Source organism: Mizuhopecten yessoensis, unplaced genomic scaffold, assembly GCF_002113885.1.
Source record: "Mizuhopecten yessoensis strain PY_sf001 unplaced genomic scaffold, ASM211388v2 scaffold3961, whole genome shotgun sequence".
Classification (NCBI taxonomy): Eukaryota; Metazoa; Mollusca; class Bivalvia; order Pectinida; family Pectinidae; genus Mizuhopecten; species Mizuhopecten yessoensis.
This window is the reverse complement of record NW_018405306.1, coordinates 51,475-74,479: the sequence shown is the minus strand read 5'-3', so window position 1 is coordinate 74,479 and position 23,005 is coordinate 51,475. Positions and strand designations below refer to the sequence as shown.

Genomic DNA, 23,005 nt, shown 5'->3' with positions numbered 1-23,005 from the left:
CAGACCTCCACACGTCCAGAGACCTTCCTTGTGTACTGTCCTAATCCAGACCTCCCCAATCAAGTGTAAGTAAGCACGTCCTACATCCTATGAGTTTGGGACGTCCAGATACCTTCCTTGTGTACTGTCCCTGATCCAGCCCTCCCCAATCAAGTGTAAGTACACAGGTCACACATCCTGTCAGTTTGGGATGTCCAGACACCTTCCTGGTTTACTGTCCTCATCCAGTCCTCCAAAATCAAGTGTAAGTACACAGGTCCCACATCCTGCCAGTTTGGGACGTCCAGAGACCTTCCTTGTGTACGGTCCTCATCCAGACCTCCCCAATCAAGTGTAAATAAACAGGTCCCACATCCTGTCAGTTTGGGATGTCCAGACACCTTCCTTGTGTACTGTCCTCATCCAGTCCTCCCCAATCAAGTGTAAGTACACAGGTCACACATCCTGTCAGTTTGGGATGTCCAGACACCTTCCTGGTTTACTGTCCTCATCCAGTCCTCCAAAATCAAGTGTAAGTACACAGGTCCCACATCCTGTCAGCTTGGGACGTCCAGAGACCTTCCTTGTGTACGGTCCTCATCCAGACCTCCCCAATCAAGTGTAAATACACAGGTCCCACATCCTGCCAGTTTGGGATGTCCAGACACCTTCCTTGTGTACTGTCTTCATCCAGACCTCCACACGTCCAGAGACCTTCCTTGTGTACTGTCCTCATCCAGCCCTCCACAATCAAGTGTAAGTACACAGGTCCCACATCCTGTCAGCTTGGGACGTCCAGAGACCTTCCTTGTGTACGGTCCTCATCCAGACCTCCCCAATCAAGTGTAAATACACAGGTCCCACATCCTGCCAGTTTGGGATGTCCAGACACCTTCCTTGTGTACTGTCTTCATCCAGACCTCCAAAATCAAGTGTAAGTACACAGGTCCCACATCCTGTCAGATTGGGATGTCCAGAGACCTTCCTTGTGTATTGTCTTCATCCAGACCTCCACAATTCAGTGTAAGTTTGGGACGTCAAGACACTTCATTCGTTAATAGCGACCCAAACGGTTGAACTGTTGTTCCTTAATGAAATAAGGTCAGACCTAGTAATCTGATGCTGCTTTCAGGCGAGCCTTGACAAAGCCTTGCAAGGCCTGCATAAGCATTTGCAGGTCCGCCAGGATTTAAAGTACACAGGTCCCACATCCTGTCAGTTCGGGACGTCCAGAGACCTTCCTTGTGTACTGTCCTCATCCAGACCTCCCCAAGCAAGGGTAAGTACACAGGTCCCAAATCCTGTCAGTTTGGGATGTCCAGAGACCTTCCTTGTGTACTGTCTTCATCCAGACCTCCACAATTCAGTGTAAGTTTGGGACGTCAAGACACTTCATTCGTTAATAGCGATCCAAACGGTTGAACTGTTGTTCCTTAATGAAATAAGGTCAGACCTAGTAATCTGATGCTGCTTTCAGGCGAGCCTTGACAAAGCCTTGCAAGGCCTGCATAAGCATTTGCAGGTCCGCCAGGATTTATATCCGAAGATGTTACATCGAAAAACAGTTGAACCAAATACGCGAAATGGGCCTAGGTAAACATTCCCAGGTTCTTTGTGTTTAAGACTTCCCTCTGTACTCTTCCCATCCAGGCCTCTTCCATCCAGTGTACATGTGACATCCATGTCTTATTTGTCTTGATGATCAAACAGTATACTGTGAAGATATGCTGTGTATTTTGAGGAGACATGTGATGGGTATATGAAGGATTCGAGGGTCAGTTAAACCTGTACTAAGAGCCTCCCCTCCCCCAGGAAAGTAGGAAAGTAGTCTCTTATGCAAGCAACCTCTAAATACAGTTCTGTTTCAAAATGATATCCATTGGTGAACATTAAAAGTGGTCCCTTTAACTCTGGTGGTCTTCTAATGGGATTGGTAATATGAACAGGTTTGAATTGGAAGTTCATATATGATATTGCAGTTTTATGTACTTTTAGGTGTGTGTTGGGACCCCCATCAGGCCCGCCTGGCTGTGTGTACTGGTTCCAACAAACTGTACATGTGGTCACCCGCAGGCAGCCTCTCTGTGGAGGTGCCTGTCGAAGGTAAGTAACTTATCATAATACAATGTAACTGCAAACATATAGTGTAAGACCTCAATTATTGTTAGCCCCTGTGGATGAAGGAAAATAGAATGCCATGTTCCCCCCTACCCCTCCCGCTCACAGTGTGCTTTGTAAAAATCAAATAAAATGGGGTTTCAGAAGACTCGGGGTAGGAGGGGAGGGGTCTTCTATCTTCTTCTTAGGGGATATTGGAAATATTATATAACTTCAGAGCACCGATTGAAAGCGAACTTCAAGTTCGATGCGATACAACGATCGAGTCGAATTGAGAAGACCTATAGAGGTCCAGCACTTGAAACTATTTATAAGTAACTCTAAGTGTATTGAAGAAACCAAATCTGATTTGTCGCCCCGTTGCATCACTTGGAACTTGTATATTTTCTGTTCTTTCTAACCTTCTCCTTATTTTTGTATGACTGTAGCTGTTGCGAGCACATTAAATCCTGAAAAGGAAGAACAAAACAAAAACAGTCAAAGACCTCAAAAATTGATTTACAATTGAACCAGCAAATGCCAACTAACCAGGTCTTGTAAAATGTGTCTTCAATATTATGAAAAGAGAAATAAGGATTATGAATGTTGAAACATGATTGTTATCTGAATGGTCCAACACTGAATAGATGTTTTCTGTAATGTTTTACAGGTTCGTTTCCCGTCCAATCCTTGAAGTGGCACCCCGAAAGTAACACAATACTGCTGTTAAGTAAAGACCAGATGTGTGTGTGCTACCTCACTGACACCAACAACCAGGACAGCTGACGGCCGTCCCATGTTTTATGTACAAACCGTCCTGTAGTGCTACTCACAAACATGTCCGATATCCAAGGCATACAATTCTCCATCTCCATGGGGAAAACTTTCAGACATAAAATTCCATGAATTCCACTTTCATCAAAAAAGTTGTTCTTTTGTAAAAATGCATTATACATGTAGTATAAAGATATGTAATTTCAGTTTTAATAAAAAATACAAAAAAACAAAGACATAAGCTAGGGATTCCGTATTAAAAACGAAAATAAGCCGTGGCGTATTTTTCAGATTTTAGGGTATTATCAGGGAAAATCCTGGAATTTGAGAGCAATGAGCCATTTTCAGCAATTTTTAGTAAATATCAAATTTAAGAAGGGCCATTTTATGTAAAATTGAAAGAAAATTGAGACATGGAGGAGTCAATTTCAGTTTTGAGGTGTCAATGGCCGCATCCAGGATTATCCCTGATTACGAATACATGTAGTTGATTGTGAATACATATATCTCGCACTAATGTATGCATATTGTTTTTCACAAAGATCAATTTGTTATTTACTAATTCAAAATTTGTACAGTTAAATTGTTTTTATATAATGTGTATGTTTACACAGTATCTTGCATGTAACAGTTGAGGAAAGTATATATATTTAAACATTAAAGCATGTATCACTATCTTTTTGTTTTCTTGATATAAAAATGGAGAAGATAACTGCAAAGGACAATTATTTTGGAGGAATGAAATTCAAAATTGAAGCTTATGTTGATATACATTTATTTGACAATGTATTGTTTTCCTTAGAATTTTCTTTAAACTTTTGATTGATTGATTTCTTGAAGAGATCTTACTAGACAATGTGCTGTAGTTATAGATGATCCTTGTAGTTCTGATGTCAGTGAGAAATTGTTGACGGTACACAGCTTTCCGTGTGAAAAATAAAATTGAAGATAATTTCGGAAAGGAAAACATTTTGAATATTGCGGAAAGGTCTTTTATTTTAAAATCCTGATTAAAAAGATATAGATTTTGTGTACTAGTAGGCTATTTAAAATAAGTTATTATAACCAGTGTGTGAACATGTTAAATTAGCAGTAGATTATATAGTAAATACACCGAGGGTTGGATATTGGTTCAAACAGGTACTAAATGTAATGTTTCATTGCAGCGTGTGGTTAGGTTCATGCTAGATGTAGGTTTGTTAATGTGTTTTATAGGCAAAAAGCATGTTTTCTTCCACTTTGTAATTACCAGTGTAGCTGCCGAGACACATATATAAATCAATAATCATTCCGATTGTTACGCAATACCTTACTGAAAGTTTCATTGCTCATGTGATGACATAGAAGCCGTCGTACCAAACGTGTATGCCTTTGTTTTGTCTTGTCCGTCCTTATTGTCACGCTCGACATGCTTTATATCGCATCACAACCTCAATGGTCGTCTCTTCAGAGAATATTTTGGTATTGTGTTACTTTATATGTTTCGCGAGGTTGAAATTTTTCACTGTGAAGATTATGTACAAGAAAATATAGCTTTTTAATGTCTGTCAAATGTTTGAATTATACTTAACTGCAGTATGTGTCCTGGAGTACTACTGTATAGCAGTTTAGTCTTGTGAATATGACTTTGAAGGTAATCTTCTGTACAGTGACACACTAACACACTGTAAATCAGTATGCATGTTTATAATAGGTATATACTGTATACAATTTACCCAGTGATATTGTTTGGTATTATAAAATGCTTGTATACATTGTTATATGCAAATTCTGAGGGAATTGAGCAATAAAATCGAAATAATTGTAATATATGCTTTGTTTATCATTTTGAAATCTATCAGTAACATGAAAAGAGTGTCCTTGCTCAGTGGAATTACCAGTGTATAATGCTGTAATATAGGCCAGCAGTAAACCCATTAAGAAAAGTATCAGTTGTGGATCACCATACCACAACCAAAACTGTAAATACTTTGATTTTTTTTTTTTTTTACTGCCATAACCACAGCTTTAATAAATCATTTCTTAAAAGTAACCCGTGTCTTCAAGAACTTAAAAAAAGTGTTCAAAAATTATAAAAGATGGAATTGGAAAAATATTCATGAAAGATCAACAACAGTGTTCGGAGTGTAAAAATGCAATAGGGCTGGGCTGGTATTCAAACCCTGGACCTTCAATCACAATATAGATGCTGTACCAAACTTGGGTATGTAATCAGTTGTAGGTTCCCGGCCAGGTCCCACTACGGTGACATGTATATCCCAAACAAGATTAAGGGGAGGTTACTCCATGCTTGGAAAACAATTACTTTGGAATTTTCTCATGTTTTGCCTGCAGTGGGACAGGGATTGTAAGTTAATACCACCGAGTACAAACAAATCATGTCCATCCCAAAATGGTGTTCCAAATAAAATGTTTAGTGCTGTCTTTGATATCCAGGAATGATCGCAATGCCGTCTCTAATATTAATCCTGTCTAGTTGTTCCGGACTAGAAGGGAAAATTACATAGATTTGTTTGCCCTTTGGCTAAGATGACTGCTGCAACTCTTGATAAGTCAGAGGTCAAAATACAGGACTGTGCTGTTCCTACATTGATACCATGTCTGATGATTGTTTAGGAAATAGTATGGGAGAAATGCTGTTAAAACAGTTTTCCCTTTACAGGGGTCAGAGGTCAATTTAAGGGTCACAGTAACCTTATTTTTAATGGTGACACTAAATGTTCCTTCAGGTCCATGTTCTGACCTACTCAGTTTGATTATGTATAGGAGGAGCACTTTGGAAGCCATTAGGGACAAATAAAGCACAAAAGAAACTCCCCTCCATTTCACAGAAGTGAGGGTACAACAACATAACATTTTACATAAAAAGCTACAGGTCAGATCATATTACTCAAAGCAACACGCTACATTTAAAAGTCATTTGAATATTTTAACATATTCTTCAACTCGAGTGATCCTTAAAATAGGTGGAGATGGTCATTTATCTAAACAAACTTCATGATAATAACTCATTCCAAGAAAGCTACAAGAAATTATCCTTACTATAGGGTTCACTTGCCAGATTCATTAAAGATTTCACACGTTTGAACCTCCCAGTAATTTAATGTGAACATTCTTAATAGCCTTTCATCCCAGCAAGTTTCTGGCAAAATAACATGACTAAGCATTGTTCACAGAGGTTCTTTACCAAGGTCAAATAAAATTTTAAACTTGAATGAAGGTGGAAGTAGTTTATTTGGAGATTATAAACCATTCAATCTTACAAGCACAGTGGCGTAGCAAATAATTTTTTCCAAGATATGATTGAAAAAAATCTTCTTAATATTTTTAGTGTAGGCTTAAGCATACAAGCATACGTCATGTATGCTACGTCACTGGAGCAGCAGGCCAAATATTATGACTAGGCATTGCACTTTCCAAGAAATCCTTCTGATTTCTTTCAAAATTTTGACCCATGACATTAAATTATGGATCACGAACAAAATAGTATCCCTTCACCCAAGCGAGTCATTGGTCAGATAGAACAGATAGGGAGTTACAGTTCTTAATGATAAATAATAATACTAATAATATACAGCATTTGATATAGCGCCCTATCTAGCTAACAGAAGCCACTCTAAAGCCCTTTACAGTACATAGATATACAATTAATACAATTAGCATATACATTAATCAATACAGTGTTGAGGAATTCGCAGGAGCTGCCTTATCAGGCGCTATAGTCCTATGTCACCTGGCTAATATCTCCCTATGTGTGTTAATGCCTGCGTGTGTGCTGGAGATGTATAGTGTTCTGTTTGTAGTAGGACTGCTTCCAATGGCATCACTTATAGTGCCACCTCACTTGAATGCTACAGCACAGATACCGCAACATCCACCCCAGATCATTGTATACTCCACCTGGGTTGATGGAGTAGTGTCGACAGGAGAAAAACACTTTCTCTGAATATCCATGCGTACGACTTCGGGGATCGAACCCGGACGCCTGCTTGGAAGGCTGGAGTGTTAACCTATCGACCAATCCGCCCATAGAGGATTCAGAGGATTGCTATTAAATCTGCAACGAATTTGTACCAAATATGCTGATACATGAACAGGACAAATAAGACACTTAATTGATTTCATCATCAATAGTTTATTTATATTAATATACAACCTTCTTTTGTAATTCTATTTTTAATGAACAATAATTTCTTTGGTTAAAGAACAGTTTATTATAGCATAATAATGCATTTTATCAGATTTGAGACAAACAAAACAATCACACTTTCATATTATATATGAAATTATCTATAGATGTATAGAGGTTCCCTAGAAAGTGATGATCGGTAATCATGTTTATATAACTTGAATTTTCAAAATGTATACAGACACAAGGTTTACAGAGTGTCTTTTACAGTTTGAAAATGAACTAATGAGAGTTAGATATAAACATGATAACCTACCATCACAAGTTTAGCACCTTTTTTCTCCCACAACGTTCAGATATTATGTCTAGAAAACCATGTTTCTCTTTGGCATACATCATTCCTGTTTTCAATCTAGGAAACAATTGCCATGAACTATGATGTCACAATGGAAGATGACACAACAAAGCATTGCTACTTGAAGTCATAATTAGAATATTGCATGACCATTGAAACAAGGCAAAGTATTGCAAGGCAATCCATAGTCCTCCACCGGTGATGATTTATGTATTTTAACAAAGATCACATTTATGTCAGGAAGTGTAGGTCAAAGTGAGATCATAGTTCATCCTATGATGTCCTGGTACACCAAATCTGGTTACTCCAGGTGAAATAGTATCAAAGATATACCACGGACAAACTTTAAAAAAATTAAAGATCAAAGGTCAAGTCATATGTCACAGTGACCTAATTCTTGCACTCTGCCATCCAAAGACTTCCTTGTACACCAAATCTGGATAAAAAAGTAAATGTCAAAATTGAAGTCATAGGTCACAGTGACCTAACTCTTGCACTCTGCACTCCGCCATTCCAAGATGTCATTGTACACTAAATCTGGTTACTCCAGGTGAAATAGTTTGGAGGTGTGCCCTGGACAAACATTTTCAAAAAAAAAAGGTCAAAGGTCAAGTCATAGGTCACAGTGACCTAAATCTTGCACTCTGCGTTCCGCCATCAGTAGATGTCCTTGTACACCAAATCTGGTCACTCCAGATGAAATAATATAGATGATATGCCCCGGACAAACTTCTTGGACGAATGGAAGGACGGACAGAGTACAAACCTATAGTCCCCCCCGGAACCAGTGGGGGACTAATAACATCCAGGGGTAACCAAAAATGTTTACCAACCCCTAGCAAGTTTATCCAATGAGTTGGGAGTGAGGAAACCTATAGTTGTTGTGGGAGAAAAAATATTATTGTGAAACCCGTGACTTATTGCAATAGGAAAATTATAGAAAACACTTTTAGACTTTTACAAGTCCCAATGCAATGTTCACAATGGGTCATATTAATTTATGGCAAATCAAGTTCAAATATTCAAATTGTATACCGGTAAGTTAAATCAATAAGGAATTACAAATTACTACTTCAATTTATAAATTTTTAAGTTCAACATCTGAAGATATTCTTCAAGCTATCAGTAAGCACAGGACAATGAAATAAAACTTGTTGGCGTTTCTTAACTACATTGACTTATATATAATGAAGGCCCACAAGTAAAACATGGAAATTATTAACTACATTTACCACTGTATGGCAATACCATCAACGAACCCTACTTAATTCATATGACATTTCAGAAAGACTGTAAATGCCATGGCCCACATGTTTTATGTCATCATTATTTTGATATCATAATTTTAAAGTTCGACACAACAGACATTCCATAAGAAACATCTTACCTACTTTTTTCATAACCATACACGATTCCATCCTCGATACTCCGGGCTTAAACTCACTTTCGTTCCCTGCACCCCTGGAATATGTCATTGCAAAATTGAAGGCACGCCGCTAGCTATTTGATAGGTCAAGTTAAAAAAACACCTGACCAATCACTAGGCTGATACCTGTCCTTTGAAGATTACAGAGGAGTGACAACCGACTTCAAAGCCAGTCAATTTTACAGTTGCACGACCGAGAGATAATTTTGATGTACTTCAAAGGATCAAACTAGTATTCTTGTCTCATCCACAAGATGGTGCACACTGAGCCTTCGATTTTGCTATGACATATTACAGGGGTGCAGAGAGCGAAAGTAAGTACATACATACATCTACGCCCTTTAAATATCCAACAAGAGGACAGAGGCTTTAACATAACATCAAAAGGCTTTAACATAAAGATATTTTAACATGAAAGTTTTAATATAAAGAGGTTTATTCTTGAAATCACATGGATTATGCTCACTTTCCTTCTCTGACCTCTGGAATATATTGAAAACAATTGGTTAGCTATTGGGTGGTTTCAGATAAAAAAAACACCTGACCAATTGCTATGCTGATACCTGTCACTCTGGAAGGTTAAAGAGGAGCAACAACCATGTAACTTCAAAGCCATTCAATTTACTGTTACACTTCCAAGCGATTCTTTTAACATGCATCAAAGGATTAAACTAGTCTACATGGTGGACGCTGTACCTGTACAGAGCCTTTGATTCTGTCATGACATATTCCAGGGGGGCAGAGCTCACAAGGTGGACGCTGTACGTGCACAGAGCCTTTGATTCTGTCATGACATATTCCTGGGGGCAGAGCTCACAAGGTGGACGCTGTACGTGTACAGAGCCTTTGATTCTATCATGACATATTCCTGGGGGCAGAGCTCACAAGGTGGACGCTGTACGTGTACAGAGCCTCTGACTCGGTCATGACATATTCCTGAGGGCATAGCTCACAAGGTGGACGCTGTACATGCACAGAGCCTTTGACTCGGTCATGACATATTCCTGAGGGCAGAGCTCACAAGAGAGTATTACCCCTGGGATTTCTCAGATGAAGGAGGTTTTGACATTATTTATTGATCTTGTCACATGATGTTAATTTTTTGACAGAATAAAGATTTAACAACATACATTGTAATGTAACAAAGATAATACATAAATTTGGACACAACTAAAAAATAATCATAATGAAAATACATATATTTACATTATGGACTATGATCTGAATAAAGCGGCAGTTATTCCTCCGTTCAAAATAAACTAAGTTATATGTAGCAGGCATGACCTTAACAGAACCATAAATTTATACCTCAAATCACAGGTGTAAAAAGTGTAAGGAAGCATATACCCTTTATTATGACATGTAAAGATGGTAACTCTAATGCAAATCGCCAGGATATGTAAGGCTAGCATATAACCTTAACTCTAACATAAATCACAAGTATAATGTATAAGGTAGCATATAACCTTAACTCTAACATAAATCACAAGTCTAATGTATGAGATAGCATATAACCTTCACTTTAACATAAATCACAGGTATAATGTATAAGGAAACATATGACCTTAACTCTAACATAAATCATAAGTATAATGTATAAGGTAGCATATAACCTTAACTCTAACATAAATCACAAGTCTAATGTATGAGATAGCATATAACCTTCACTTTAACATAAATCACAGGTATAATGTATAAGGTAGCATATGACCTTCACTTTAACATAAATTACAAGTATAATGTATAAGGTAGCATATGACCTTTACTCTAATGTAAATCACAGGTATAATGTATAAGGTAGCATATAATAATAATAATGATAATAATTTGAGGTTCTTATATATCGCTTTATCACAACCTAGTTTGTAGGTCGATAATCTCAAAGCGATTCACAAATTATTATCCATGGTTATAAGGCCTTTGCAACCAGCCAATATCTTTCTCAACTCCCTGGAGAGCATACAGCCGGAGCTGCCATTTCGGCGCTAACAGCTAGCACTCAACAATTCTACCGCTGCCCAACCACGTACTCATTTACAGCTGAGTATGACCTTAACTCTGACATAAATCACAGGTATAATGTGTAACTAAGTTAGCAAATGACCTTGACTTTAACAAAACTCATAGGTATAATGCTTAATGTGACACATAACCTTAACTTTAAAACAAATCATAAGTGTAATAAGTATTGTACCATGTAACCTAAATCCTTACAAAGACATCAGCTATAATGTGTTAGGTAGCATGTAACTTTAACTCTTACACCAATTACACAAGCACAACTAAATAAGAAAATAAGTACGGGGAGATAACTCTAACATATCACAGATACAATATGTACAGAATATGATACTGACACAAATCACAAATGTACAATATAACCTAAAGTAAATACAGTATTGTCCACCGACTCCCAACTACTAATTAATAAAAAAAAAAATCTGTAAACTCTGGAGCTCTTTTGAATTATATATTTTTTTAAGATCCACATACACCATACACAAGTATGTATTGTAGGCAACCTTAAATAATACAAGGATGTCCGTGAACTCCTTCCATCATAGATGTCAACCTCTGAAACCTTCAATAAGGGAAATATCCCTCATTCCTTTTTGTCCAGGGAGCAAGTGGTCAGTGGCCAAATCTCCCATTGTTGAGCATAAAGTAATGATGAATGCATTATGAAATTTGAAATGTAAAAAATACATAAATCATATCATATAATGTTGAAAATTTTAAACATGGTTGCATCTTAACCCTAAAAATTCCAGATAATATAAACAAATCTGTTAAAAGTTATTGCAAAAGAAATATTATGAAACCTTATAAATAAAACAAGAGGCCCAGAGGGCAGTGTATCGCTCACCTGGATAATAAAGCAACAATGCATGGGAAATTATTCTTGGATATAATATATATATCCCTCCAGTGGTACAGAAGGAGAAGGATTTTAAAGATTTAAATGTCAAATTCCCCTTTTGAGCCGCCCCTCTGCACCTAAAGGGGCCACACCCAATGTTAAAATAAAATTAAGTCCCCTTTTCCAAAGATTGCTCCTGACCAAATTGGGATAAAATCCCTCCAATGGTACAGAAGGATATTTTAAAGATTTTTAAGATTAAAACCTCAAATTCCCCTTTTGAACCCCACCCCTCTGCACCCAAGGAGGCCACACCCACTGTTTATACAAAAAAGTCCACTTGGCCCATAATAAGGATGTTCCTGACTAAATTTGGATAAAATCCCTTTATCACTACAGTAGAAGAAGGATGTTTAAGGCTTTACCTCTATTTCCCCGATTTAGCCCTGCTCCTCTGCTCACAGGGAGGCCACACCCACCTTTTATACAAAATTGAGTCCCCTTGGCCAAAGGATGCTCCAGACCAAATTGGGATAAAATCTACTGGGCTGTTCAGGGCTGGTAGCGTTTTATAGGAAAAGTTGACGGACAGACAGCCGATGGACGCTGCAGTACAGCATAAGCTCACCATGGTCCTTCAGACCAGGTGAGCTAAATAATTACAAAGAAAACAAGAGGCCCATGGGCCTTAGCGGTCACCTGATATATTTATACAGAGAGTTGATTTTTGTTTTTAACATGAATAGAAATATTATTCAAAGTGACAAAATACAATAAAACCACCTTATTCAATATCTAGCATGCAGATTTAATACTGAAAAGTATTTGAAACTAGCACCTCTGATTCTAAACAAGGAAAATGAAGAAATTTTATTTTAACACACTGACTCCATTGGGCCCCACCATACAGCCCTTGGGGGTAGGGATGGCTCAAAATTTTCAAAGTATCAAACTGTCAACTTAGGGTTATAATTCCAATCAAATATGTAATATTCAAAGTATCATTTGCCATTATAAACCATAACAAATTTTGCCCCCCCCCCCTCCTTCCCCAGGGATAAACGTGAGACCCTAGGGTCATAAAATTCACAAGTTTCGTAGAGCACCTAAAAACCCTTCCATCTATGAAGAGAATTTGATTCTACCATATCTGGTCTTGAGAAGAAGATTTTGAAATTTCAGTCAATTCAACCTTTTTTTTGCCCATCCCATTTATTTAAATTATTTACGGACGCACGAGGGACGACGAACGACGAACGCCGGACACCGGCGGACAAAAGGCGATCGCAATAGGTCACTTGAGACTTGTCTCAGGTGACCTAAAAAGCAATAACTAGAAATAGTCATAGACAATTTGATGGGTTTTTCACCGTTTGTTGCCAATATTTTAACCTTTTCGATTCAATAACTTCATGTTGATATATTTCTGTGGCTCTAATCATTATCATATCCAATCAGAGCTTGTGGCAGCCATTTTGGATTTTTAATGTCTTTGAAAATTATCAACAGGACAGAAATCGGACATAATAGAAGGTCCCATTGGAGAATATTTTCTGTTCCAAGTTTGGTTTGTACTGGACTGGCAAAACTGAAGAAGAAAATTGTTGAAAACCAGGAGTTGATATTTTTCTTACTAACAATATATGAGAAAAATGTTTGCCTTGTGCATGTTAGTGTTATATCCAAAGATAAACTTTGTGGAGAAAGGCGCCAACAAGATATAGCAGTTTCATAATTGACCAATCAAACCTGGGTAGTATTCCCCGGAGACGATGAGAAATTGTTTCTACCTCCAGCGCCCGTTCCATAGCTACTTGACCCATACTTTCCAGCAAACATTTGGTGAAGGTCATCTGTATCAGTTCACACATCTGTGTGTCCTTGTCAATGAAGTGTACCTCAGTCAAGGTTGAGTGACTCCTGGGTAATGAATATAGGTTGGGTAATGAGTATAACATAATTGTAAATGTTTCTACATCCCTCCCCAAACGTTATTGTTGCCAGTAATTGGACAATTATTTAGACATAGTTTCCTGGCCCCTGGGGTGGGGATTTGGTGGGGTAGGGGTGGATAAATATTCCCCTCTAATGTCCTGTTCAAATTCTGAACTCAATTTAATTAACAATATAGAAATATAAGGTTTTTCATAGGGGGGTACATTTTGGTAAGGGTATAAAAATATCCGAGTGTGTGTGTGTGTGTGTACATTTTGGTCAGGGTATAAAAATATCTGAGTGTGTGTGTGTGTGTGTGTGTACATTTTGGTCAGGGTATAAAAAGTATCCGGGTAATGATCAATATAGGTTGTAAATATTTGTTAATATGAAGAGAGGTTTAATATTGGTAATGAAAATAACATAACTGAAAATGTTCCTTCGTCCCTTCCCAAACCTTATTGTTGCGTGTGATAAACAAGAGGCCCAATTTCAGTACCCAGGGCCTTTTGCTTATTGAGAAGAAGTTGTTTGAAGATTTTATGACGTTTGACCCATGTGACCTTGAAAGTGGGTCAAGGTCATTCATTTGAACAAACTTGGTAGCCCTTTATCCCAGCATGCTACTGGCCAAATATCATGAGCCTGGACCTTTTGGTTATTGAGAAGAAATTGTTTGAAGATTTTAAGACATTTGAACCCAGTGACCTTGAAAGATGGTCTAGGGGCTGGCCACCTTGCCCAAAGGACAAAGGTGGACCTTCACTCCCTCTAGGTTGAAACCCAGACATATACAGGCCCGTAACTAATTGGATGCTGCCGCGACCCAAAACCATCCACAGGCTGGTTTGGGTGGACAGAGCATGGTTGCCTGCAGGCCGGAAACCTGCCCACTGACCAGCAAACCCAAGCCCTGGGAGAAAAACCCTTGGTTCCCGGTCAAAGGAAACTACAGGCCGGACTTAATAGGACTGGGGCTGGTTAAGTGACCAGGTGGAAAAGCCAGACCAGCATTGGTGCTGGGATTGTAGTGAGCTAAGCGTCACTAATCCCTGTAGACACAGACAATCCCACATGAAAGTCCGTAGCAACCCCAGGACCTGTACACGAAAGAACAGGCCCAGCACCAATACTGTCCATGACAACAACATCCCCCAAATGCCGGGATCAATGAAGAAGTCGGTGAACGACGGCTGGTAGTCCCTAACCGAAGGCAAACACGAAAGCCCCCCATCTTAAATTTTTCACCCCAAGTCTGTAAGGCGAGCAAACATATAGAAAACTCAAACTAGAAACCTGAAAATGAGAATTTTTGCCGTAATGTAACCTGATTCATGGTATTCTAAAAAAGCAAACCTTTCCTAAAGAGTCCTTTGTTGATCCTGCGACATCTGGAGACCTCACGGCAACTTGAGCTTTTGTTGTCTGCATCACCAATAAAAAAAACGGCAGTCACAAGTTTTTAAACAGTCACAGGTATTGCAATTATTACTATAAATAAGATTTTAATTATTAATTGTGACTGTAGCAGAATATACAAGAAACGTTCAAATGTATGGTGCAAAAGAGCAATAATAAGTATCCTTCTATCTAGATGACGACAAAATTTTCAACATGAGATCACAAAAGGAATTTGGCGTCCACCTAAAAAATGTCACATGACTTTACTCTGATAAATCTGTTATGGGGAGTGGACTACCCGGTATCATTAAGCTTTGAGGGACTGATTGCATGAAAGGTGAATTGATAAGACTGAATGAAAAGATTGGGACAGCTAGGCACCAGGTCAAATTTCATGAATTCCCTTAAAACTGAAAATAAAGGTAGGTCAGCTTCAAACCAGGTATATGGCATATCCTGTCCCAATTGAACAACAGCCAGAAATGTAAAAGTGTTTTCCTTGGATAAATATAGTATTCTTTACTATTTAACCAGAGCTTTCTTCCTAAAAACATAACTGTTATTAGTATTTTAACTTTCAACTCCTTTCTAGTCTATAAATAAATATCAGTGTACTTACCCGTGCCTGAGCCAGAAAATTGCTCAGAATATTTTGAACCACCTCCTCCCAGGAAATGACAAGTCTAATGCTGTCCACCACATCCTCTGTTAACAGGCACTCCAGCTTCAGGTGCCCGGGAATGTCTCCTGGCCAATGTAGTTTTGCGTGATGGTCATTTAACTGTTTTTCCAGTTTTGTCAAGTCAGATGGCATGAGGTGCTGGACTGTATTTTGGTCAGCATCCTTGATAACCAAGGGGCAAGGGACCTTAAAGGTTGGTTCTGTATGGCTGACCCTGTGGCCCAGCATTTCATGGTAAGTCTGCACAGTGAGCGTTTTCCCATCCAATTTGTGTGTTTTCTGGCAAACTTTGTGTACCACTGTAAGGAAATTGATCATGTTTGGAAAACATACATGTACAACATCCAACAGGTAACAGTACTGCTTAGAATCCCTACTGTTGTTACAAACCTTTGAAATTCAACTAAAAATAAGCTTCCATGTTTTGATATAAGTTTGGTCATATCTTAACAAAAACAATTCCTCCCCTAAATACTCTTGGCAGCAAACTGTTAGACACTATCAACAGCTAGCAGCAAAACAGTTTAACAATACAATCAGGAGAACGTGAGCGAGCTCGCAAAGATATATATACCCCAAGCTTGTGCCTACACCTGTTTCTGGAGCAAAAATTTTGAGTTTCGAGGGCCATAACTCTAAGAAACAAGAAATTCAAGAGGGATCTAGGTGTCGATCATTGTAACATCTTCATTAGTTCTATGTCAGTTTGATATCTTACTCTTCTCTTCAAAAAAGACACCTGAGACAAAAATACCCACGGAGAGAATAACGGATCATGGTTATCCAGTATAAGTCCTTTGATTCACCTAAAGCTTGTCAGTGGGGGTATACAACTAGCTTATTTATAACATTTCATTTTTGAAAATAAAAATGCAGAAGTTTTTGTTTTGATTTTAAATGGCAGGAGTAAGGGTGAAGCCTGCTGTATAGATCACTTGTCCACCAGTAACAGATATATTACCTTCCTCATTTTCATATGTGATGAAGATGACACCGTCTTTTTCTCTTTTTGATGCATCAAAGTTTTCAATGTCAACTGGACGACCCACTGCTCTTTTGCTTTCAAAGTAGAGTTCTACAGTGTCGTTTGATGTAAGTTTGTCCATCCCTCGTACTTCTATAGTACAGCCACTTGTTGTCTTCTCGGAGTTATCTCCCTCTAGGAAGTTAATAAGAGTGGTCAGCATTAAGAAATTAGTTTTTTGTATTCAAAGTCAATCGCAACAGTATCCTAATTAGAGCCAATAAAAATACATCTCAAAATTGAAATATGAGTGTACTAGAATTGATGGAGTATGTTAGTGCCAACAATGTTTTTAAACAAACAAAGGGACATAACTCCACAAATAAGGGAAGCAACTCAAATTCACATTATCTAATTCACACTACCTCAATGTAAAGGTTGTATGTACTAAGTATCATTCAAATCTGTGAAGCACTTTTGAAGGGGAATAACTCCATAAGTAAGGAATGTAACTCCTAGTTGTAAACTCCATTCACATCCCCTTGGTGTAAGGGTTCTGTGTGCCATATATCATTCAAATCAGTGCATTTGGGAAGAGAAGTGCAAACAACCTTGATTCATACACACATCACTGCAACAGTGACAGGCCTAGATTCGAATCCTGGACCAATTAAGCTACCTACATGGTCACCGGTAGTCACCCAGCCGAGACCTGCTACAATGTGTAAGATATAGCTAAGTCTTTTTTTAGATGATTATCTCAAGTTACCTGTATTGACTGATGATTGTTTTCCAGGAGTTTGGTGATCCTCCAAATCTTGCAAATACTGGTAAATCTTTTGCATGGTATCAGACTTTGCAGCTACGTGGACTGTGTCAGAGGTCTCTTCCACTGAAAAATTGTTCATCTCTGAGGTACTGAGACCAAATCCTACTTTTGAAACTTCTAAAATAAATGGAAAGTCCTTTACCAAGAAGGCCTCTTCTTTGAAATTTTCTCTAATTTTGAGCCCAACACGCTTGGAAGATGAAACCTGCATTGACCAAACCTCTACTTGTCTGGTTTCAGTAACTTGCCATACACAAGTGATACCGTCCCTATGTAGTACATTATCAATGTAGTGTTTTACCTCTGGTGTCAACAGCAGCTTCTTCATCACCGTAGAAACATGGAATGTGTTCGCTTTAATTTCTCTAACAAACTTCTCCATCTCTTCTCGACCACCTCTGATGTTCTCTTCAGTTCCAGTCCATGTTATTTTTGTGTTGCAATCCTGTACAACCACTGTGAGACCTGGATACTGACCTCTCAGTTTATCAATGACCCTAAATGTCCTCAACAAACATCCATGTGATGGAGACTCTAAAACTGTCTCCATGGTAACACTGTACAACTTGACCTTTGCCTCCACGTGTAACTGTTTGACAGTTTCTGTAGGGCCTGTTATGATCAGACAATCCAAATCCTTGTCATACAGAACGTCAGCCTGATTTTGACCAGCTTTGATCAATGGAACTAGACAAGCAAGAGCTTGTTGTAGCGGACCCTTGTTACCTTGGTCTCTGTCACTAGGTTCCTTGTTGCTCAGAGATGAAAGGTAGCATTTCTCTTCATGTAAGTTGGGAAGAGTTTTAACAATTAACTCTCTGACTTTATCTCTACAGTTCTCAATTGGGACTTCTTTTTTAATCAGAAGTTTAGCAACAAGTTTTTGGTCCCTGTTTTCCAGAATGAGTTTCCAGCCCTGTTCCGCAGCTAGATTTGCTAAATCATGCTTACAGAGATAGTGTATAAGGTTGCTATTCCCTTTTGGATAGAAGCTCATTTTCTCTTTTTCCTCATCTTCCAGTTTCTCTATCTTCACCTTTACTGCTGTGCAAATCCATTCCACAGAGAAATCTTCAGTAGCTACAATGGCGACATAGATTTATCAACAGCCTTAAATGACCTTATTAATAATTGCTGAATAAATGATTTCTTCTTCCTAGAATAATTATCTCATCATCAACATGTAAAAAGGCTTATTTTTCATTAAAAAGATCAAAAATTAGTTTTATTAAAGATTCCTTTTAGGAATGAAAAAACAGATAGAATGAAATGCAAAATGGAAACCAGGTGTTTTTTGTGATTACCTATGTATGATCACAGTAATATCACTTACCTTGATGTTGTGAAGATCCAGGTTGAAGTTTTTCATTTTGAGACTTGCCACCGCTCTCATCCTGCTGTCTAAATGTCGGTAGTGATGGCCAGTAGTCAGCCATAAAGACAGAGTTGATTCCTCTCTGGAAAAACATAAAGCAAACCATACAGAGTTCAACAATAAAACGACAGTGATGAACCAGGTCATTTTGTCACTTGACCAAATTTTGGTCATGTGAAAAGTGTTAGTGAAAACACTTAGGAAGACACAGATATGGAGACAAAAGGTTGTACTTTTAAGTCATCCAGGGCAAAAACAAGCGGCCTAATGGGCCTGAATCGCTCACCTGGTATTAATCTTGGACTAAAATAGAGCTACAGGCAACATACCAGTGTATTTTATAATATAATATAATTTAGAATATATAAAAGGATTTAAACATGTGACTTTGAAAGTCAATCAATGCCATTAAGTTGAACAGACTTTATAGCCTTTCATACCAGCATGCTTCTGGCCAAATATCATAACCCTGGACCTTTATATTATTCAGAAGTTGTTTAAAGATTTCAGCATATTTGACCCCTGTTACCTTGCAAATGGGTGAAGGTCATTCATTTGAACAAACTTGGTTGCCATTCATCCCAGCATGTTACTGGCCAAATGTCATCACCCTAGGCCTCTTTGTTATTCACAACAAGTGGTTGAAAGGTTTTAAACATATCTGACCCCTGTGACCTTGAATAAAAGTCAAGGTCATTCATTTGACAAACTTTGTAGTCCTTTATTCCAGCATGTTACTGGCCAAATATCATCACCCCTAGGATTCTTGGTTATTCAGAAGAAGTTGTTTAAAGTTTTTTTTATTATATTTGACACCTGTGACCTTGAATATAGGTCAAGGTCATTCATTTGAACAAACTAGGTAGCCATTCATCCCAGCATGTTACTTGTTACTGGTCAAATATCGTCACCCTAGGCCTCTTGGTTTTAACATATTTGACCCCTGTGACCTTGAAAATGGATGAAGGTAATTCATCCCAGCATGCTACTGGCCAGATATCATCATCCTAGGCCTTTTGGTTACTGAGAAGAAGTTGTGTACAGTGAAAAGTTGACACCGGTCAGAGGGACACACAGACGGACGGAAGATAATCTGTTATAAATGAGTAGACAGTGTTTTGCCAATTAACTGAAGGGGCATAACTCCATAAATTACACTTTGATTAACCTCCCTTTGAAGTTGATCTGTTACAAATTGCTTAATACTATTGAGAGGACCCCATTTTGACAATTGAATAAAGAGGCATAACGCCATAAATTATTATTTGATAATGGTGTTTATCAAACTCATTCCAGCTTTTGAGGTAAGCAACCTTCCTATGAAGTTTGAAGTTAATCCATTGAAAATTATTCGTGATACAAATGTATAGAATGAACACTGTGTCAGCCATCCTTCCCTAGCGGCCCCTTCTGGCCATTTTGGATAAAATTTGGAACCTTTCTGATGCAGGTAGAGGACCATCACCTTATATAAGAAGAAACTATGGAATTCCACTACAGTGCTTCTTGAACCAATGTAGGGACTCCAGGCAAACAAATACCTAGATTGCATGAAATTTGCTTAACAGAACTTCAGAAAAATATGGTTTTAAAGTATTGTTGTTATTTCAAAAAGATCAAATGAAATATTTAAAATGGCATATGACCTTAACAGTAAACATAACAGAAAAAAATGAAGACATCAAATTGATCATGCTAGAATTTCCCTTCAACAGGTAAAAGAATTTTTCAAAAAAGTTGAAAAAACAAGTTGAAAATTAGTGACCTTTGACCAGACAGGGAGATTTTAATTTGACATTTTTCTAATAACATGTAATGAGTTAAGGTTAGCTCAGACCAATATCTAAAAATGGTATAATTGCATGAATGCTATATAATCAATTGTTTTTGAGTTATGGCTGTTTCAAGATTTTGACATATGGCATCATGGTAGCCCTAATGGTTTTTTTTTTATCTCATTGAAAATGTTGCAATGACACCTTTTTGACCATGGCTTTAATGTACATAAACAACTAAAACACATTTTCTATAGAAAAATAATAATAACAAGAGGCCCAAGGGCCTTAGCGGTCACCTGAGTTATATCATAGGTACTGGTAGCTTTATTTTATTGTTTAGATGTGATGTGGAAATCAGCATGTAAACTAAGTGAAGTACAATACTTGTCATGTCATCAAAGGATAAGAATTTTAAAATATTTGTAAATGTTCCCTTTGGGGCCCCGCTCTAACCCTTGAGGATGGGACAGGAATTCCAAGTTTACAATGTGATACCGTCATCCACCAAAGATGATTCTGGCCAAGTAAAAATAATTTCCAACTGAAAATTGTCAAAATATACCCAAAAGTGTTGTTTCCCTATATAAACTATGACTGTAATACCTCTGAGTCTGGAGAAGAAGATTTTTGAAATATTGGTTAATTTTCCCTTTTGGGCCCCGCCCTGGCCCCTAGGGTTGGGATAGGAATCCCAATTTTACAATTTGGTAGCCTCATCTACCAAGGATGATTCTGACCAAGTTTGAAAATATTCCATCCACTGGTTCTTGAGAAGAAGTTGATAATGTAAAAAGTTTACGCACGACGCGCGACGGACGACGACGGACGGAAAGTGATTGGAATAGGTCACTTGAGCAAAGCTCAGGTGACCTAAAAAGCATTTAACAAAACACAACAGGTCTTTACATCTTCTAATGAAATGCCCTAATAAAATGACTTACATCATTTTCCTGAACTGGAAGTGGCTGTTTGCCCTTTTGGTGCATAGGCTGCTGAACTGGACTGTGTCTAGCCTGGGTATGAACTCCTGTTTTGTCCATGTCTCTTTTTTTTCTGGTGTTTTCATGGTTAACACGATGGCTATCAGTAGCACAAAGTTTTCTACTGTCTCGAGTAAAAGTTTGGTTACCATGACAGCCACCAGTGGTACCCTGTACTTTACCATCTCCAGTGGGAGTTTGGTACTCATGATGGCCACGAGTGGCACCCTGTAATCTACTTTCTTCAGTGGGAGTTTGGTTACCATGATGGCCACCAGTGGCACCCTGTACTCTACCTTCTTCAGTCAGAGTTTGGTTACCACGATGGCCACCAGTGGCACCCTGTACTATACCTTCTTCAGTGAGAGTTTGGTTACCACGATGGCCACCAGTGGCACCCTGTACTATACCGTCTCCAGTGAAAGTTTGGTTGCCACCAAGGCTCCTAGTGGCACCCTGTACTCTACCTTCTTCAGTGAGAGTTTGGTTATCATGATGACCACCAGTGGCACCTTGTACTGTACCGTCTCCAGTGAAAGTTTGGTTGCCACGAAGGCTCCTAGTGTCATCCTGGTTATTAGTTTCTGACCGGAATTTTTCCATGACATTTGCGATGTCTCTCTTGTCTGCAACAACTGTCACTTTAAACCCAGAATCAGACTTCTTGATGTATCTTACAATCTTCCATGGGCATTTGCTTGTATCTAAAAAACATTGAAGGTAAAATATTATAAAACATACAGTGCATTTCTCTAAATGTTACTTGTTGTTTTGTCAGAGAGATATGTGATGTGTGCGACATTAGGCAGAAACATTGTTTAACAATAAAGGTCCTCCCACGTGTGACATCATTGTCTGGGACGTATGTGTAGCATACTTAATTAAACAATAGGCAAAGAGGGCCTGTATTGCTCACCTGGAAATGTTTGCAAAATTGAAGTTGAAATAGCCAAAGGTACCTGGTAGCTAGTGTACATTTATTTCATGGTTAGTGAAGGGTTATATTTATATGCAATTGGACAAATCCTGTCATTCCTACAGGAAAAGAAGGATTTTGAAGTATTTTCTATGTTTCCCTTATTAGGCCACACTCGCTGTTTAAACAAAATTAAGTCCCTTTAGCCCAAGGATGCTCCAGTCCAAATTGGGACGGAATCCCTTAATCCCTACGATAGATGAAAGATTTTAAAGGTTTTACCTCTATTTGCTCTGTTGGGCCCCACCCCTCTGCCCCCACGGGGGCCACATCCACTGGTTATAAAAAATTAAAATTGAGTCCCCTTGGCCAAAGGATGCTCCAGATTAATAAGGATAAAATCCTTTTACCCTTACAGTAGAAAAAGGATTTTAAAGGTTTTACCTCTATTTCCCCTATTGGGCCCACCCCTATGCCCCCAAGGGGGTCACAACCACCTGTTCATCCAAAATTGAGTCCCCTTGG

General features: G+C 38.3%; 2 protein-coding genes across 2 annotated transcripts in view; one reads left to right on the top strand and one right to left on the bottom strand.

The window, feature by feature from the left end:
- The window catches only part of LOC110448243 (WD repeat-containing protein WRAP73-like), a 65,886-nt gene extending 62,780 nt beyond the window's left edge, over nucleotides 1-3,106 (top strand). Inside the window, exons 13-14 of the mRNA XM_021494396.1 lie at nucleotides 1,975-2,082; nucleotides 2,747-3,106. Of these exons, the coding sequence (XP_021350071.1) occupies nucleotides 1,975-2,082; nucleotides 2,747-2,862 (224 nt within the window). The 3' untranslated portion in view covers nucleotides 2,863-3,106. The remainder of the gene's footprint in view (nucleotides 1-1,974; nucleotides 2,083-2,746) is intronic.
- A 9,913-nt stretch (nucleotides 3,107-13,019) lies between these two features.
- Nucleotides 13,020-23,005, bottom strand: part of LOC110448267 — a gene marked incomplete at its 5' end in the record, with an annotated part of 49,429 nt that continues 39,443 nt past the window's right edge. The window contains 7 exons of the mRNA XM_021494434.1: nucleotides 13,020-13,540; nucleotides 14,912-14,980; nucleotides 15,576-15,937; nucleotides 16,600-16,797; nucleotides 17,372-18,511; nucleotides 18,765-18,888; nucleotides 21,526-22,268. Of these exons, the coding sequence (XP_021350109.1) occupies nucleotides 13,520-13,540; nucleotides 14,912-14,980; nucleotides 15,576-15,937; nucleotides 16,600-16,797; nucleotides 17,372-18,511; nucleotides 18,765-18,888; nucleotides 21,526-22,268 (2,657 nt within the window). The remainder of the gene's footprint in view (nucleotides 13,541-14,911; nucleotides 14,981-15,575; nucleotides 15,938-16,599; nucleotides 16,798-17,371; nucleotides 18,512-18,764; nucleotides 18,889-21,525; nucleotides 22,269-23,005) is intronic.